At 52.0% G+C, this 14,394-nt stretch overlaps 1 protein-coding gene across 9 annotated transcripts; it reads right to left on the bottom strand.

Annotated features, from left to right (window-relative positions):
* Positions 1-223: 223 nt before the first annotated feature.
* On the bottom strand, positions 224-14,111 carry PDYN (prodynorphin). Of its 9 annotated transcripts, none has more exons than XM_025469524.3 (4): positions 13,176-14,109; positions 11,868-11,924; positions 3,620-3,764; positions 224-2,304 (listed from the first exon to the last, which is right to left on the bottom strand). In XM_025469524.3, exons 3-4 carry the CDS (start codon positions 3,746-3,748, stop codon positions 1,663-1,665), a joined length of 771 nt encoding a protein of 256 aa, XP_025325309.1. In that variant the 5' UTR covers positions 3,749-3,764; positions 11,868-11,924; positions 13,176-14,109; the 3' UTR covers positions 224-1,662. The 9 variants fall into 9 exon arrangements, with proteins under 9 accessions (XP_025325309.1, XP_048956396.1, XP_025325308.1 ...); XM_049100439.1 differs by having other exon boundaries at positions 3,620-3,767; positions 11,868-11,994; positions 13,176-14,107; XM_025469523.3 differs by having other exon boundaries at positions 3,620-3,767; positions 13,176-14,106.
* Between the last annotated feature and the right edge of the window lie 283 nt (positions 14,112-14,394).

The raw sequence follows: 14,394 nt of genomic DNA, 5'->3' as shown, positions 1-14,394 counted from the left end.
GTAAGGCTCAGAGAGGTCAAATAACTTACCCAACATCACACAGATCTCAAATTTAGGGCAATGGTGCTCTAAAGTTTGTGCTCTTTCTCTCATCCTACACTTAGTTTTCTGATGTGAATGTGTGTGTGTGTGTGTGTGTGTGCATTTTTCATTCCCCAGCACTCTTTTCTGCAAATGGTCTTTCTACACTATGGGGACTGAGGCGCACACATACACACCCGAGTCATCACCATCTTTCTTTTATTTATTGCACTGAAGGAGTAGGAAATAACACAGGCCTGCTAAGGAATAAAGCAAATTCTGGGTAAATTGCATAAGTGGGATTTTTTTTTAAAGCATACAAAGTAACCCTAAAACAATCTACACATTTCAGAACATCATGAGATCTGGGGGCTGTACACGAAGAGGTATGCTCAGTAGCATCTTATACAAATTAACTGAATTCAAGACCATTTCCTTTCCTATCCAGCCTAGCCTCTTGGGCCTGCAAACCAAATCATAGTGCCTAGGGATGATCAAGTAAGAGCAACAGAGAGAGAGAAGACTTTGATTGAAACCAAGGCATTGGGAGGTCTCTGCCTCTGATTCTGGGTTATCTGAATCAAGGGAATTCATTTGGCCTCAAGCACTTAATCACTTCATGGCTCTTTCTGGTTTTATTCTGAGACATTAAGAGGAAAGAATCATCACAGGGGTTGAAAAGGACCTTTTTGTCTTTCTAGCTGTTGCTTCTGGATTCCCTTACCCAATGCCCAATGCATATGTTTGACCAGATGGCTAAGACTCTTGGCGGCCAATTCAGCTGCTCAAGAACATGGTCGTGCTTAACCTCATCAACTTGACTCAGCTTCAGTTCATCCTGGGGTAGGAGTGTGATTCCGATCTGTTTAATTAGTTTAATGAGGGCTGAGGGAACTGGTCCACATTTTGAGTTTGCTGCACAGATTGCTTTGTCTTGCTCCCTTCTGGATCATTTCAGTATTCAGTGGGAAGACTGCTCTCATTACCATTTGGGGAGGGGTTTTCATGCCCCTTCCTCTCACTTGAGGCTGGGTGCTATCCAAGGTACCAACATGAACTGGAGTCCAGGAACCTGGTTCTTCAAGAGGTATGTTTCTAAATGAGGAGAACGCAGAGAACTCAACTGAACACATGCCCACTGGAGGACTGAACTCTCTCGTGTAAGACTCCCTGCTCCAATAAAATGCAGTGTTTGAGCGTTTTGCCTAAAGCATGGTCTCCTCAAGGAGGTTCATTAGGTTTGGGATAAAGTGCTAGGATTTCTATTTGTTTATTTATCTTGTTTTGCTATTTATCTAGAGGGAAGAAGAACAAGTCAGTCTAGATTCCTGAAACTGGGGAGTCACATTAATGGGGGGGGGGAGTTCATAGCAAAAGCTGCTGTTGGCCAGAGTTTCAAAGGTCTAGAGTTGGAGCCAAGCACTGAGACTACTGGAGAGGTGAACCTCCATCCTTCTTCCTCACTGACCCCAGACAAACACTGTGACCCAGGCATAAAAGAGGCAGGCTGGGTTTGGGTGCTTTGCACACAAGCCTGAATTGAACATGGGGAAGGGGATATACGGTAGGATGAATGAGGGAACTCCAGTTTGGGAGGGGGTCAGGGGAAGCTCCTGACTCAACTCCACAATGGGGAAGAGTTTACCCGTCAAGAAGCTCTCCAGAGTAGGCATTAGGGTCTTCCTGAGACCGAGTTACCACCTTGAACTGGCGCCGGAGAAAACCTCCATAGCGTTTCTGGTTGTCCCATTTGAGCTTGGGACGGATGCGCCTCAAGAAGCCCCCATAGCGTTTGTACAGGTCCTCGTGACCCACCGCATCCCCATCCCCGTTCCCCTCCCCAGCCACCTCTGAGCTTCTCTTGGGGTATTTGCGCAAGAAGCCCCCATAGCGTTTGACCTGCTCCTTGGGGTCCTCCTCATTGGAATCCAATGCCCCAGCCTCCATGGCATCATCATTCAGCTGAGTGTCCCCCATCAGCTCAGACTCCCCTCCCTCCCCCAACCTGCCAGAGAGACCCCTGAGCTTCTCCGCCAGGCTCCTGCTCAGTGCATTCTCCTCTGCTGGGGTGCTGAGGAAAAACCTGTTTTTCTCAAGCTCATTCGGGAAGGGCTCAGGGCGCTTAACCAGCTCACTATAGGGCTCCTCCAAAGTGGCCTTGGTCTCCCAGTCTTCTTTGCCGTTGAGCCCAAAGGTGAAGGGGGTGAAGAAAGAGAGAAGGCTCTGGCATCTCTCCCACTCCTCAGCAGGCAGCAGAGCAGCCTGGCATTCCAGGGAACAGATCTGCAAAAACCCAAAAAGACCAGAGTGGTGATGTCATCACCATCCAACTGCCAGGCCGGCCACATGCACTCCCTTGCCCCAGAGAGCCCCTTATTGAGAATATCAAAAAGTATCTGCCATTACTAAAGTTCGGGCTTCCCACCTTAATGCTCCCAGAGAGGTGCATGAAAATAGGGGACTCTATGCCTACGTGCGAGAGACATAGAGAGTGGACCGGCTTTCCCAAGGAAACGTGGCTACAGATGGCAATGCCAACATCACAGCTAAGATCTTCCCAGAGAGCTCTTTGGTGCACTCACTCATCCTCTTCAGCTTGATTCCAGAGGGAGTACTTGGTTCTCCCCACCTTCCCCAGGTGTGAAGGATGTTCTTAACACATTACAGAGAGGCACGGAGCCATGCAGGATGGTGGAGAGAACACATGTGATGGGTCTGAGGGCTCATCAAACCCAGGGGATAAAAGTAGCTCCTTCATAGGAATGCTGGGGGAATTCGAACGTGATCACAATGATGGTCGTGAGGATGACAATGACAATGCTGGATAATTCTGGAACTTGGACCCAGGCAGGCTAATGCCATAAGCCCTCATGCCTAACCACTGTGCTCTCCAGTGACTGAGAGCAGACAGCAGCTGGCACCCAGCATGCCTCTCAATGAAGAGCCTCTAGGACTGTGTGTCTAGAACTTTGCCTTGTTAGCTCATAGAATCACCCCCACGTTGCAGATGTGGAAACTGAAGAGGGATGAATTCCAGGGTCGTGGAGTGAGAAAGTGGCAGAACCAAAGCCTGTGCTCTGTCCACCACACCCTTGGGACCTTTAGTCTCACCTGTCTGCCATCAAAGGAGAGACACGTGGGGGAGTTTGATTCAAAGCAAAGCAAACAAGGCCAGGTCAAGAGAGGCTGAGACCAAGGAGAGGGGTCAAGCCTTGGATCCTGGCATTTAGTGGTGTTGGAAAGACCTCCTTCTGTAGGAGTGACTAGATTGGGAATGGTAAGAAGCCCTGGAAAGTTACCAGAAGGCTGCCAACTCTCAGCCAGCACAGCCTCCTTAATGGCCCTCCCTGTTGCCGGGCATCAGGCTCCCTGGAAACCTGCATTGTAGGTCCCAGACCTGAACGAGGCAGTGGTGGTAAGGTCTGAGGTGGGGATGGAGGTGGGAACCTGCAGCCCCGGGTACTCAGACCTACCCCGGGGCAGGATGTGTCCTGCACAAGTAGGACAAGCCTACAGGACAGACACACAGCTGTTCATGCCCTGCACACAGATGTCCCTTCTGCACGTGGGCCTAGGACCTGGACATCCTGAAACCTACCAGGGGCTCGATGGGCTTGGGCCTATCCTGGGTCTTCACAGCACACAAGGAGCACTGGGACAGGCAGTCCGCTGTGGCAGAGGGGAGCACAAGGAGGCAGGCGGCCAGCAGCAGCCCCTGCCACGCCATGCTGGCTCAGCGCTTCCTGCTGGGGACGGAGAAAGAGAAGATAATGAACCAGTGAGCGCCTACTCTGCATGGGTGTCCTGAGCCATCTCACTGACCCCTGCAGGCAACACTGTAAGGCTAACGTTCTTGTTCTCGTTCCCATCTCACAGTCAGGAAAATAGAGGCCCAAGGAGGCACAGTGGGTGCCCAAAGTTGGGGGTCAAAGAAGAGAATTAATGTGCTGAGTACCTGCTACGTGCCAGCAGCCTTCCCACCTGTTCACCTTCCATCTGCACGACAGCTCTGGAGGAGGGTCTGTCTATTTTCATCAGACAGATGGGGAAGTCGAGGCTCAAGAGGGGAAGCGATCACCAGCACCAGTCAGGCAACAGACAAGCCAGGACTTGATCTGGGTCTGCCAGCCTTCAAAATCCACTTTACCCACCTACCGAGCGGGAAGACATTCGGCATCTGCTTTCCTAGATTCTCTGAGGCCCCATCACCTGCCTTTGCCCCCGACTTCTCAGCTTGTCCCCAGGCCTGTCCTATCTGCCTTGTAAGTTCTCTAGAATTTGCCTTTTTCACCCCAGCACTTCTACTTACCGTGGCCATACTTCCACCTTCTCCAAGCGGGCCTCCCTGCCTCCAGGTCCTTCTCAGATCCCCCCTGTCCGCCCTGAAATGCCCTGCGCAGCATGGCAATCCTGCAGTCAGACCTGTTAGGCTGGGTCAGGCCTGGCCCCTCATCATCCCCACTTTATAGATGAGAAAACAGGTGCTCAGAGAGGCTGGCAGATCTAGGGTCACATAGCGATTGAAGGTGGGAACCCAGGCCTCTCTTGAGGCTGGGCACGTTCTGCTCCACGAAGCAGGGAGGCTCAGAGAAGAAAACCCAGAAGAGTGGACATGGGTCCATCCCACCTCTCTTGCCCTCCCCACCCCCCATGTTCTCTCATGCTCTACCACCTGCTGAGTGGCTTGGGGTTCCAGGAGAGCAAGCAGTGCCTTTTATGCTCAGATGCAAAGCAGGCAGCTCGTGTTTTCTCTGATATCAGCGGATGGTGATGGTAGGGCTGGCTCAGTACAAGATCAGCAGTGAATTACCTGCAGGGGAGGAGAAGCCTACACCACAGACCTCCTGGCCTGATGCTTCCCACACGGCGTGGCTTCCAGGTTAGGAGGCCTGATCAGAGATCCTTTGTGTCCCAGGCAAATAACGTCGGCAGCCTTTCCTTTCATCCACTAACTTCGTATTTAATAATAATCCTAGCTGATCAGATGGTTGTTAAGTACTCATGATGTTCTGAGCTGTTCTCACGAGCAAACTCATTTGTACTCACAGCGACTCTCTGGGGTGGGTCCCATTGTCGCTCCCACTTTACAGATCAGAAGACTGAGTTAAGAAGGCTGCCAATGTTCTTGAGCTGGTAAGTGGCAAAGCTGGGATTTGTATCTGGGGGGGCGTCTAACTCAAGCCCATCTTCTTACCACAGTGCACTGGCCGGGCTCCTCCAGTCTACCCCACTCCCAGCCCAAGTCTCCAGTTTCTCTGGCCCAGGCTCCAGGGAGCCTCTGGTCTTACCAGCCTGATTGCACCCCTGCCCTGCTTCCCGGCTCTCCACTGCCCCTGAGAGGAAGGCTGCCCCTTAGCTAGCTGCTCCAGGGCTTTCCCACCAAGCAGAGCTGGCACTGACTGGTGCTAACTGCATGCCGGGCTGTGCTGAGCCTCAGCTGTGTCTTAACGGAAGAAGGTCTCATAACAATCCCATAAACCTGGGACTAATATTCTTTCCATTCTATAGGCAGGGAAATGGAAGCCCAGAGACTATGTCATCTGTCTAAGGCAGCCCAGCAAATGTGCAGCACCCAGACTGGCTGTGAGCTTCGTCTGATGTGGGCCTGACCACACCACCTGCAACTCCAAAATAGTGCCCCATGTACCCCATTTTTCATGCTTCACCCAAGGGATTCCCTCTTCCTGGAGCACCTTCCTCACCCCACCCATCCACTCCTATCTCCCACTGACCTGGCTAACTCGTATTTGTTCTTCAACACTCAGCCTTGGTTACCTCCTCCAGGAAGTCTGCCTGACCTTCTGAACTCCCACAGTCACTATGCTGGCTCTATGACACAAGTGCTCCTGCTTTCTGAGTTTCTAACCAGTGGGGGGCTTCGTCTCTGCAGGTGAAAGTCACTACAGTGAGGGTGTGTGGTGCGTTTGAGCATGACAAAGAGACCAGGGTGGATAAGAGAACATAAGGCAGGAGACTGGGGTAGAAGAGCAGAGAGATGAGCTGTGGCCAGATAGTGGGGGCCCCTTTAGGCTAAGGTGAGGCGTCTGCACCTCATTCTAATGTTGTGGAAAGACTAGGGCCATCTGAGGATTGATGAATGAATGGGGGAGTGAATGGGGTGCCCAGCTCAGCACATGGGGCTCCATTGTGAACAAGAGCTCGGCCCAGGGTTTGTTGAGTGAATACACAGATCACCCCTGGATGTCTGGGAAGCTTAGTTTGAATTTTTCTGGATTGCACCTCTCCATGCCCCCAGAGAAACCTCATGGGGTCTGCAGCAGTCTAGAGTCAACACTGCTAGAGGAAATTGAGAAACTGTTATGGAAACCAGGGAGCCAAGGGTGGGGGGGAAAGGAAGAGAAGAGGGCAGACAGGAAGGGGAAGGGGGTGGGGAGGGATGAGGCGGGCTTAGTGAAAAACAGTCCTGAGAGAGACAGAGGGAGGGAGAAACAGAGACAGAGGAGGGAAAGAGACAGGCGGGAGGCACAGAAAGAGGGAAGGCCCAGGAGACAAGAGAGGCAGAGGGAACCAGGTCACATGCTGAATATTAGGGGCTTTGTTGTGAGGCTTTGATTTTTTTCCAGACTTGCTCAAGGCGTGATCAGAGCTGTGGTTCCTTGGTCCTGGGAAGGGCCGAGTCCCTGTCTTCCAGCAAAGCCCCACTTCTCTCCCCACCACCCCACGCCTCCCTCCCCCCATCACGGCCCTGGCTCCCTAGGCCTCAGTGTGTTTCCCAGGAAGAACTGGGGAGGGACCTGAAGGGCATGGGAGTGCCCAGGGAGGGTCAAGGCAGCAATGGGGGTCAGGAGGGACAGGCAGGGCTGAGGCTCCTGCTCTCCCCCAACCGCAGCACTCTCCCTGCACATGGCAAATGTTCAGAGGCTACAGCCGGTAGCTGGTGGAACAAACAGCAAATGGCACTGGGTGTTTTGACTTGCACAGGGGTTTCTTCTTCTTTTTGGTTTTAATTCTGTTGCCAACATTTTTAAATTGGGGAATTTTCAAATCTTAATTTCCAACTTATCTTTAAAAAATCAGAAGTACTGGAGATATCGGGCCCGTGCTGCCATATGGCAACTGTCACCCAAATGACACATGCAGCTTGGTCACCAATGTCCCTACCTGGCAGTTTCCCTTGTGTCTCCTGCCGAGCATTCGACAGAGAGTTGACTTTGCAGCCCCTGCATGGCCTATTCTAACAACTTGGAGAAGCACCATGGGGTCAGAGGGTTCCTCTAAACAGAAAGGAAAGGAGCACCTCCAATCCCTTCCTGACCCAGAAGCAGAATCACCAAGGGCTTAGTTATGTGGATTCAAACCCCGACTCTCCCCCCACCCCGTCTGGGAAAATTAACTTTGCTGTGTCTCTGTTTCCTTGGTCACATAATGGGGCTAATAATAGTGTACCAGGGGGTTGGTGTGGGAATTAAATAAGAGATCATGCACAGGGCACACCGGGCAGGGTGCCTGGCACATAGTAGGTGCTTTAGATAGTGGAGTATGAAAGCTCCATTCAACTCCTGCACTACAGGAGATACAAAAAGAAAGAGGCCAAAAGGAGTGATAACAAAGGCCTAGAACACACACAGGTGAAACTCCAAAAAACAAGTTGTTGAATGAATGAACTTCCACATGTGGTGGGCCTACTGTGTGCCAGGCAGGGATGAGAGCTCTGTATTCATGGTCACATCAGTCCAGTAACAGCCACCACAGCTCAAGAGCCCACTGGGTGCCAGGTTGTGTGTTCCCCCTTCACACACGTGATTCTCGTCCTCACCACAAGGTGGGAGCAAATGTCTTTATACCCTTTATATAGAGGAGAAGACTGAGGCCGAGAAGGAGAAGTCACTTGCCCAAGTTCACTTAGCTTGTGAATGGGAGTTAGGCTTCTGACCAGATCTTTCTGGGTTAAAAGGTGACTCTAATAAAGACACATAAGCCCTGAGATTTTCCCAAGCAATCCTATTTCCTTTCTATTGTAGGATAAACAAATTATCGTGCACTGCCAGATGGGTCCTTCAGGAGCATTTTCACCTTTGCTCAGGGGATTTGCTCAGGGGAGCTCTTGTCCATCAGAGATAGCCCTGTCTGCCCCTCAACTCCCATCCAGAACGAACTGAGAAGAAAAGGAACTTGGAAGCTCACGGGGTGAGAAGCACAAGCAAGCCCACGTGGTGGGCTGAGGGGCAGCGTCAGGTGCACAGACCCCAATGGGGAGCTTGCTTGCACAGCCTGCAGGGAAGGAGCCACCTCTTTTCATGGGCTGGGTGGGCCAGGGGGGCCTTCCAGCAGCCCTCCCAAAGAAAAACCCTCTTTCCTTGCAGATCTATGGGACTTCCTCAGCCACTACCCCATGGGCTTTGTGACAGCCCGGTGAGGGATGCAGGGGCTGGTGGGGGGCAGGAGAGGACATTTTGGCCTCATCAGCCTCCATCAATCGCTGGATTCTTTTACCAAATCTCTTTCTCTATATGTTCACATCCTATTGTTTCCATTTCTCTGGGGAATCCTGAGAACGCACCCAATGCCCATTCCATCTGCCTACTATCGTCCGTGGCTGCTCTCATGCTGCAAAAGCACAGCTGGGTGTTGAGACAGGGACTGGACGCCCCGAATGCCCAAAATATATACTAGCTGGTCTCTTACCGACCAGGTCTGCTGACCCCTGCTTTCACTAATCTTACAATCATTTTCCTAATTCTAATTATTCTCATCATTCTGAAGCTGACTTTCTGGGGAAAAATCAGAGGGGAATCATTCCCCTCCTCAAGCCTGCGCTTCTCACTTGTCCCTGAAGGGGACGCATCACCCCCTTGCCCTGCGCCAGGGCTGCCCCAGTGACAACATCGCTCAAAGGGCCAGCACACAGTAGTCCTCTCTCCTACCCAGGGCCCAGGGTTCCTGGAAAGGGAAGGGACTGCCTGCCCGCCCCCTCATCTCCTTTTGGTGATATTTCTATATTGTAGTCAGAGGACTCAGAGGAGCAGCAAGCATTAAAAAGCCAGCATGGAATAATAATGGCTTGATTTAACATTGCAATTATCTCTCCCGGCACTTTATCGCATATGATTATCCCTATTTGATAGAAGAGGAAATGGGAAAAGGTAGGAATGAAGTCACTTGTTAAGGTCACATCATGAGTCAGGAGGGAAGTGGAGACAGAGCTGGGGCCTCCCACCCCCAGGCGGTGACTTGCGCTGAGGAGATGGTGTTTCAATGACCCCCCAACAACCTGCCTGACAGCAGCTGTGGAGTACTGCACGGTGGCTCTGTGCCAGACCTGTGGCCTCTGTGGCCCCTCCTGGGGTAGCTGCTACTGGTACAGGCTCAGGCTCCAGGAAGGAAGGGTGAGAACCAAGTGACAAAGGGCCCCAGGGTCCTGAGCACATGCATGGCAGAGCTGAGCTCTCCAAGTCCATCCCTGGTTAAGGCACAGCCACGGGGGCCAACTCACTGCTCTGCATTTCAGCTCAATTATTGCTTGTTCACCCTCAGGAGATTCCACGAGGCTGGCATGATGAGCCCCATTTTCCAGATGAGGAAAGAGAGTCTCAGAGAGACAAAATCACCAGGTCTAGGCCAAGAGGCAAGGACATAGCAGAAGGAGGCTTGAAAGTTGGTCTGTGCTCCACCCACAAACCTTCCCTGAGGTGTGTGGTCACGTTGGATATCCAGCGGACCCTCCTACCAAACTCTCACATTCCTGAAGCTGAGATAGTTGCTGGACTTCTATCCCACCAGAAAACACACAAAGTTCACCTCTGCAGGTCTCCAGGGACTGGCAAAGGCAGATCCTGAAAAGTGGAGGACAGTGTTCCTGTGAGGCCTTTAGGGTCATTGACAAAGAATGGATTCTCGACTGGGGAACACGGGGGGCTCAGAAATCAGATGGTAAGTGAAACTACCATGTAGTCCAGCAAGAATCAAAGTGGAGAACATGGTAATGAGGGCCCACCCTCAGGGCTGGCCCTCTCTCTGGGCCATTTGCTGTTCAGAGACCAGAGTGAAGGGGCCCTGCCCTCGGTGGTCATGGGGAGTTTTAAAAGAATGATTTTTAAGAGCAGGAGTCATACCCTTGGTTATTTGATGCAGTTAAGGGTTAAGGAGAAAAGCAAAGAGAGGGATGGGAATACAGATGCAGAGAAGGAGACAGAGACCAAGAGGGTGACAGAGACAAAGAGGCACATACACGTGGGTGTGCCAACTAGAGTGGTAGAGACTCTTGCACACAGAGAAAGAGATAAACACACCAAAGAAGCAGAGAACTGATGAAAGAACAAACAGTGAGAGAGGTGATGGGAACCAGAGGCAGAAGGTACGGAGGAGCAGAGGTGGGGAGGTGAGGAGAAAAGAGGAGGGGAGGGCACAGAACCAGAGACAGGGAAGGCAGGACAGAAAGTGGACTTGGATCCAGGGCTTTGACCTACTGTGGGAATCACAAACATCAGTTCGTCCTCCTGCCAGTGGACCAGAGATCCAATCACATAACTACTCACTCAACCCTTCTCAGCTTAAACAGAACTATCCAGTAACAGGTCAACAGGTTCATTTAGTCAAAGAGCCAAATGACGGTGGACAAATGCAGTGAACGTGCCTGCAGCCCCCCACTCCGGCCATGGGTTCGGCTGGATGGCCTCCCGGAGAAGCGTCCCGAGCCTGGATATGTGCCTCGTGGATCTGGGCCATCTACCTCCTGCCAGGAGCATCAATCTGGACCTGGGCTGGGGCAGGATTTATGGGGCCCAACATCAAAGGACCCAGGACACCTTTCCATCTCCAGGGCCTGATCCTGGGCTTGCTGAGTGTCTCCAGAAATATTTACTGCCACCACAATGGCCAGCCCTGTCTCAGTGAAATCGTTTTAGACCTTTGTCAGACGCCGTGAGATTAACCAACATTTATGGGCTGAGATGAACGAAAACGGTGAAAGAAATCAGCTAGCTGACTGCACCGTCTCAGACACAAGTTGAAATCAAACCACCAACTATTGATCCCACTTAGAATGATGGAAGACATCTAATAAATACAACAATTGTGCAAGAATGGCCCAAGGAGGTAGGCAGTGGGAGGGGGGCTAGGGAGGATCGATTGGGAAGACTTCATGATCCTGAGGCAACAGATGAAGAAATGGTCTTCTGTTGGTGTGGAGAGGACTGGAGGGGGAGGGGAGGGGAGTGCCAGCCCCGCAAACTGAAATACGAGACCTATTTCCTGGACCTATTCCCCCCACCCCCCCCACAGACACGGACAGACACTGACGTAGCTCACAGTTGGATGGTGTGGAATGATGAGGGATATTATAACAGATTGAGGGGAAGGGGGCCCAACTCTGCGCTCTAGACGGTGAGAACTTGAGCAGTCACACTAGCACTCATTGAGTACCTACTGAATGCCAGGCATATTAGAGTACCCAACGGGAGTTTCACAATGAGGTGAATACTATTATCCGTACCGTGTGGGTGAGGAAATGAACCTTCAGCTGCTGTCCCAAATCACACAGCAAATGAGTGGTGAGACTGGGATTTGAACCCAGATCTGGGTATTGTGAGACGCACATTTAGACAATCTATGGAACATTCCTGGCTCCCAGGAGTTATCCCAAGACCCTCATCCCTTTCCATTTGCTTTATGGTGATTGCAAATTGCCTCCAATAGCCCCCAAGCCCGTCCCTTTGCCTGCTCTGCTAAAACATGCCTCAGGAAGCACTGCGACATCCCACTCCCAGCTGCCAGCGGAGACACGGGATTCGCCCGCCACCCATCACACCTCTAGCTCATCTGGGGCAAAGCAGTGGGCTTGAGATCCCGTCAGCAAACGCAAACCTCCCCCAGGCAGCGCAGCTCACCCTTCGGCTGCTGCAACAGCTCCCCCACGCAGATCTCAAAGCCTGGAGATAAATGACCTGCAAAAAATAGAACAAAAGGCAAGGTGGGGTGGGATTGAGGGGAGGAAGAAAGGGGAAAGAGAGGGAGCTGTGGCAGTGGGAGGGGGAGGCCAGGGGTTGACATTCTGAAACATTTGCAATGGATCTTGACCGGAATGCCTGTCAAATTAGAAAGACTTGTATATTTTACCAACCCTTGGAAGAAAGACGGTAATGAAGACTTTCAGTCTGCGGGAAGGGAATTGAAATCAGATCCAATAACCTGAAGAGCTTGTTTCCCCTGGGAAGGTTGGAGGCTTAATTAAGGAATGTTTGTAAAGCTTGGAGAGATTCTAGATAAAAGATACCCAGGAAAAAGTATAGGGTCACAGAATCTACTATTCAACCTCTGTGTTGTCACCAAGCATTTTTTCTCCCTTTTTCTCTTTTCTCTGAAGCTCACCAGCTTTTTTGCTAGAGTCAAACTTTGGGATTCAATAATACTCTTCTTTGGACAGGGATGTCTTTACTAGTGAGCAAATGGCTTTCCCCTCTGAGCATCTTTTTCCCTGCCCAACTTGGACTTCTCAGGCTCTAATTTACATGAGAGCAACAAGTCCTTTCAAAGTAAAAGTGACAAGAAAAATACTGCGAAGCCTGAGTCTCGTGGCATGCTGTCACTCTTTCCCCATTCCCTCCCAACAAAATAGCCCCAAACTTCATTTCCATGTAAATGATGTCAAAGGAAACCACTCAAGCCAGTACCCTGTCAAAAATTAAACATGATCCAAAAAGGGATGAAAAGGCTGAACTTGGCTGTACAGTGATGTACATGATACCTGGTAAATGCCAGAGCCCTGAATCTCATTAACGTCCCCTCAGACCTTGTTCTGTGAGTCCAGTGAGAATCACTGACCTTTAAAACCTTCCTGAGGGGCCAAACTCACTTCTTCCACCCAGGGCATCCCATCCTCAGATGGGAACTGTGTGTGCAGGCTGCTGGGGAAGAAGATGACCCTGGAGCTGACACGGAGGGGTGGTCCTCTTGGGAGAGAAGAACCCACCTGTTTAAGCTGGGGCTGTGCGGAGGGCGGATTCCGAAGAACCATCCGTCTCACACGGACGGATCTGGCGCTCGCAACCCAGCCTCGTAACTGTAACTGTATCTGCCAGATTATCAGCCCCAGACCTGAAATCCCCCAGCCCGAGCTCCTACCACCCTCAGGTCCAGAGGACCAGGAAAAACAAATATGATCAAAAAAGAGATTCTCGTGCCCCTCCGGACATTACCTGTGTCCTGCTTTGTCCCCGGGCAGCTTCTGGCTGAGCAGGTCGCAGGGTGGTGGCAGGTGGCTGGCTCAGGACTCAGGGGTCTCCCAGACTCGGGCTCCGAAGGAGGTGCCAAAGAGGCGGCCGTGAGCACCACCAAAGCCCCTCAGAATGGCAGTTCTGGTGCCTCGCCCCCCCTTTTATGGACTAGAGCCTCCCCTGTCGCTCAGCCCTTGCTGAGCACAAGCTGCTGGGAGCCAATGGGGAAGTAGCTCAGAGCAGTCAGAGGCGCAGACCCCCGGGCCCTTCAACTCAAACTCCCTGGGCCCCACACAATAGGCTTCTCTTCGTGACAGGGGATGTGGAGGAGGAAGGCAGCCGTGCAGGGAGGGGGCTGGATCCTGGGTGTAGTGCTGTTTGTCACTTGAAATCCGGCCACTTCAGTCTTTGATGCGTTTCCAGGAGAGAGTCACAGGAATAAAGAGAGAGAGGTAGGGAAGGGCAGAGACAGAAAGTGTTGGAGAAAGAGAGACAGAGAAAGAGAGCCAGAGACCAGCAGACAGAGAGACACAGAGACAGATGGGGAGAGAGAGAGAAAGGGAGAGAGAGAGAGAGTCAGACAGGACAGATCTGGAGACAGATGGGGACACAGAGAAAGAAGCTGAAACAGAAGATTCAAAGAGGATCAGAAAGAGAAAGAGACACTGTCGGAGAGACAGGGCGTGATCCAGACAAGGAGCCCGCAGGAAAACGGAGGGACGGAGGGACGTAGAGTGCCAGAGATGGGGCCACCAGAGAGAGGGCGTTGGGAGGCGGGTGGAGGGACAGTCAGAGGAAGGAGAGAAGGAAACCAGGCAAGAGGACAGGCTCAGAACCTACAGGGATCTAGAGACCACAGAAAAGGCAGAGAGCCCCAGACAAGGGAAGCGACGAGAAGGGGAAGGCAGACCGGGTGCTGGGTGCTACGGCAGCTCCGCGTGTGGCTGGTCACGCGTGTCCTGGAATGTTTTTGTGTGTACACTTGCCTGCACCCACAGCCGACTCTGGTACATGCCTGGGCTGGTGCCAGGCACAACCAGCCCTGGCAGGAGCTCAGCCCTTCCCCGGCAGCCAGGAGCTGCGGTTTACTTTGCTCTGGTGGCAACACAAAATGAGTATCTTGAAATCCCCCTCAAAATATGGGCTGCGATGTGCCTTTGCCTGCACTCCGGGTGGGGGGCATCCCTACCTCCTGTGCGCC

Source organism: Canis lupus, chromosome 24 (genome assembly GCF_003254725.2).
Source record: "Canis lupus dingo isolate Sandy chromosome 24, ASM325472v2, whole genome shotgun sequence".
Classification (NCBI taxonomy): Eukaryota; Metazoa; Chordata; class Mammalia; order Carnivora; family Canidae; genus Canis; species Canis lupus.
Note: the sequence above shows the minus strand (reverse complement) of the source record. Positions and strands in the feature narration are given on the sequence as shown.

Bases quoted from the DNA above. Each gene is read 5' to 3' on its own strand.
- PDYN (XM_025469527.3), bottom strand. From the start codon at position 3,748: ATGGCGTGGCAGGGGCTGCTGCTGGCCGCCTGCCTCCTTGTGCTCCCC. The intron at 2,305-3,619 runs GTAGGTTTCAGG...GGGTTTTTGCAG, and splicing joins CCAAGCCCATCGAGCCCCTG to ATCTGTTCCCTGGAATGCCA.